Below are 2,887 nucleotides of genomic sequence, written 5' to 3'. Positions count from 1 at the left end.
TCACAAGGTTATTACTTGTGTACAAGAAATTTTTCCTTTGTCAAAATCTTGTGGCTACTTTTACTTTAGGATTCTCTGGATAGACTAGCTAGGATGAAAAAGGGTATATTGCTTAAAACTTTAAACAGACTACAAATTTATTGTTTCCCGTTATAAAAATCCTCATTGTTTTAGCAAACTTCTTTTGTCTGGACTTGGTTAAGTTCTTCCAATACATATATAAAACTATTTCAAGTCCCTTTTTTTATTAAAATAAATAAATAAAATAAAATCTTTTCCAATCAAAAATAATAATAAATATCTGTCAAGAAAATGCCCCACCAGTGCTGCCAAAGTCTTAAATTCTCAAACCTTGATGAGACACACGCAAGTCAAATTATTGGAGCTAAGCTAACTTCTTCTTCTCCTCCATGCTCCTCTCAATCCACTGGATGTGTCCAGTGGCATCTGGACCGTCCATACATGATGGACCCCACTTTGTAATACTAGGCAGTAAATGGAGAGGATTCTAACTCAGGAAAGCTTTTATTTATAGACTTTATAATAAAATTCAAAACCAAAATCTCCAATCACCCTCTTGATTCTTGAATATGAGTATGACTTCTCTCTATGAGGCTCTTCCTATTAATTTGATTCCCTACCAGCCTGCCATTTCATTTTCTTAATCTCTCTCTCTCTCTCTCTTTCTTCTCATAATCCAGCTTCCCATTTCCTAGAATTCATATTCTAAGCCTCCTCTCCTGTTGCTGACAATTCAGAAAGGACTGTCACTGCACAAAACTTTGCTCCACTTTTATAAAAGTTTTTTTCCAGCACTGAAGATATTGATTGGACTCCACATGGGGAGACAATCTTGCTGTTACAAGCAGAAACTAAGGAAAGGCCTGTGGTCTCCTGAGGAAGATGAGAAACTTCTGAATTATATTACCAAGCATGGACATGGGTGTTGGAGTTCTGTCCCTAAACTTGCAGGTACTGTTTATCTTTGTTACATACTTTATATGGTTGTCAATGTGATGCACACCAAAGAATCTTAAGGACTAAAAAAACTCATTCTACTTTTGTGTGGGATATATTGTCAGGCTTGCAAAGGTGTGGCAAGAGCTGCAGGTTAAGGTGGATTAACTACCTGAGGCCTGATTTAAAGCGAGGAGCATTCTCTCAGCAGGAAGAGAATCTGATCATTGAACTCCATGCAGTTCTTGGCAACAGGTGGTTTTTTCTTTCCCTTACTGTTCAGTTCAGATACTACTGTTACTCTTCTTCTTTATTCACACTGTTAACATTTTGAATTATCACTCATGTTGTCATAAATGTATTATAAATCACCAGGTGGTCTCAGATTGCAGCTCAGTTACCAGGAAGAACTGATAATGAGATTAAAAACTTATGGAATTCTTGCCTTAAGAAGAAGCTTAGGCAAAGAGGCATTGACCCCAACACTCACAAACCACTTTCTGAGCTTGAGAATGAAAAAGACATGCTACCAACAACCAACAAAAGCAATGAGAAAACCTCTATAGGATCCAATGAACAAAATCTCATCGGGGCAAAAAATCCAAAGCCACCTCCAATGGCTGCAGAAAGATACACACTTGATGCTTCTTCAAGCTCAAAGTTTGAAAACAGCAGTGGCAGCAACAATAGTTTGACAACCACTCCAGCTACACAGGAATTCTTCCTAGATAGGTTTGGTGGTAGTGGTACTTCCCATGAAACCTCAAGCACCAGTTGCAGGCCTTCTGATTTGGTGGGGTATTTCTCTTTTCAGCACTTGAATTATGGGCCTGATATAAGGCTTTCTGTACACCCCAATACTTCTCTATGCTTCAATCCTAATTCCAGGTCTTCTGAAATGATTTCTGACTATAATTCTAGTATGACTTCCTCAATGCTCCATTCCATGTCAAGCTCAATTGTAAAACCTTCTGTAAGCCTTCCCTCAGACAACAATCCTTCCTTAGGCTCTGGTGATGTCAATGGAATACACAACTGGGAAAGTAGTACTTTCAGTAACAACTGCAGCAACAGCAATGGAAGCAGTAGTAGTATGGAATTGCAAAGCAGCAGTAACTTCTTTGAGAACCATGCTTTCTCTTGGGGACTGACAGATCATGTAAAATCTGATAAAGACCATGCTCATCCCTTAGAAGGTGATACTGAAGACATCAAATGGTCTGAATATCTCCATACACCATTTCTGATGGGAACCGCACTACAGAATCAAATCTCTCAACCTATGTGCAGTGAGATTAAACCAGAAACCGGCTTCATGACAGACGGGTCAAGTACTAGTTGGCATCATAACCAGCATCAACAGGCTTTGCCAGCTTCAGATATATATACCAAGGATCTCCAGAGACTTGCTGTAGCTTTCGGACAAACCCTTTAGCATGTACTTAATATGCGAGTTGTGACACCCTCTTAATATAAGAGAGGAGAGGGGTCACAAAGTTCAGTTTGAGATGGAGCTTGGAGAAGGATGGTTTTCTGGTTACTGGTGTGTGCTATAGACATTTTCTTTTGAGTTGTAAATGTGTCTGATACAAATCTTTCTAGCCTTTTGTTTTACAAAAATATTTGTGATTTATTTGAGCTTATGTTATATGCTTTTTCCATTAAACACAGTAGAGATACTGAATAAGGCTTGTTGCTGGCTCTTCTGTTTATATCCTTAATTTGGATTCACATGATGTAAGTTCATTTATCAACAATAAAAAGCTCTTAATATATTTTGTACCCACAAAAAAAAAGAAAAAAAAAAAAAAAAAAAAAACTCATGAAGGTTGTGCGCTCTCCTTCTTAAATCGAAGTCCAATGTGATTGTGACTCTCTACTACATATCCATATCTTTTGATTCCTGGATTTATTTTCACTTTAATATAAT

General features: G+C 37.7%; 1 protein-coding gene across 1 annotated transcript; it reads left to right on the top strand.

Moving 5' to 3' along the window:
• The first annotated feature begins 545 nt into the window (after positions 1 to 545).
• LOC126716574 (transcription factor MYB61-like) lies at positions 546 to 2,732 on the top strand. Its single transcript, XM_050417392.1, has 3 exons — positions 546 to 972; positions 1,083 to 1,212; positions 1,333 to 2,732. The coding sequence occupies exons 1-3, from the start codon at positions 840 to 842 to the stop codon at positions 2,390 to 2,392; spliced, it is 1,323 nt and encodes a 440-aa protein (XP_050273349.1). The 5' UTR covers positions 546 to 839; the 3' UTR covers positions 2,393 to 2,732.
• Positions 2,733 to 2,887: the final 155 nt, after the last annotated feature.

This window comes from Quercus robur, chromosome 3 (assembly GCF_932294415.1).
Source record: "Quercus robur chromosome 3, dhQueRobu3.1, whole genome shotgun sequence".
NCBI classification, from domain to species: Eukaryota; Viridiplantae; Streptophyta; class Magnoliopsida; order Fagales; family Fagaceae; genus Quercus; species Quercus robur.
This window is presented reverse-complemented; position numbering and strand designations above follow the sequence as displayed.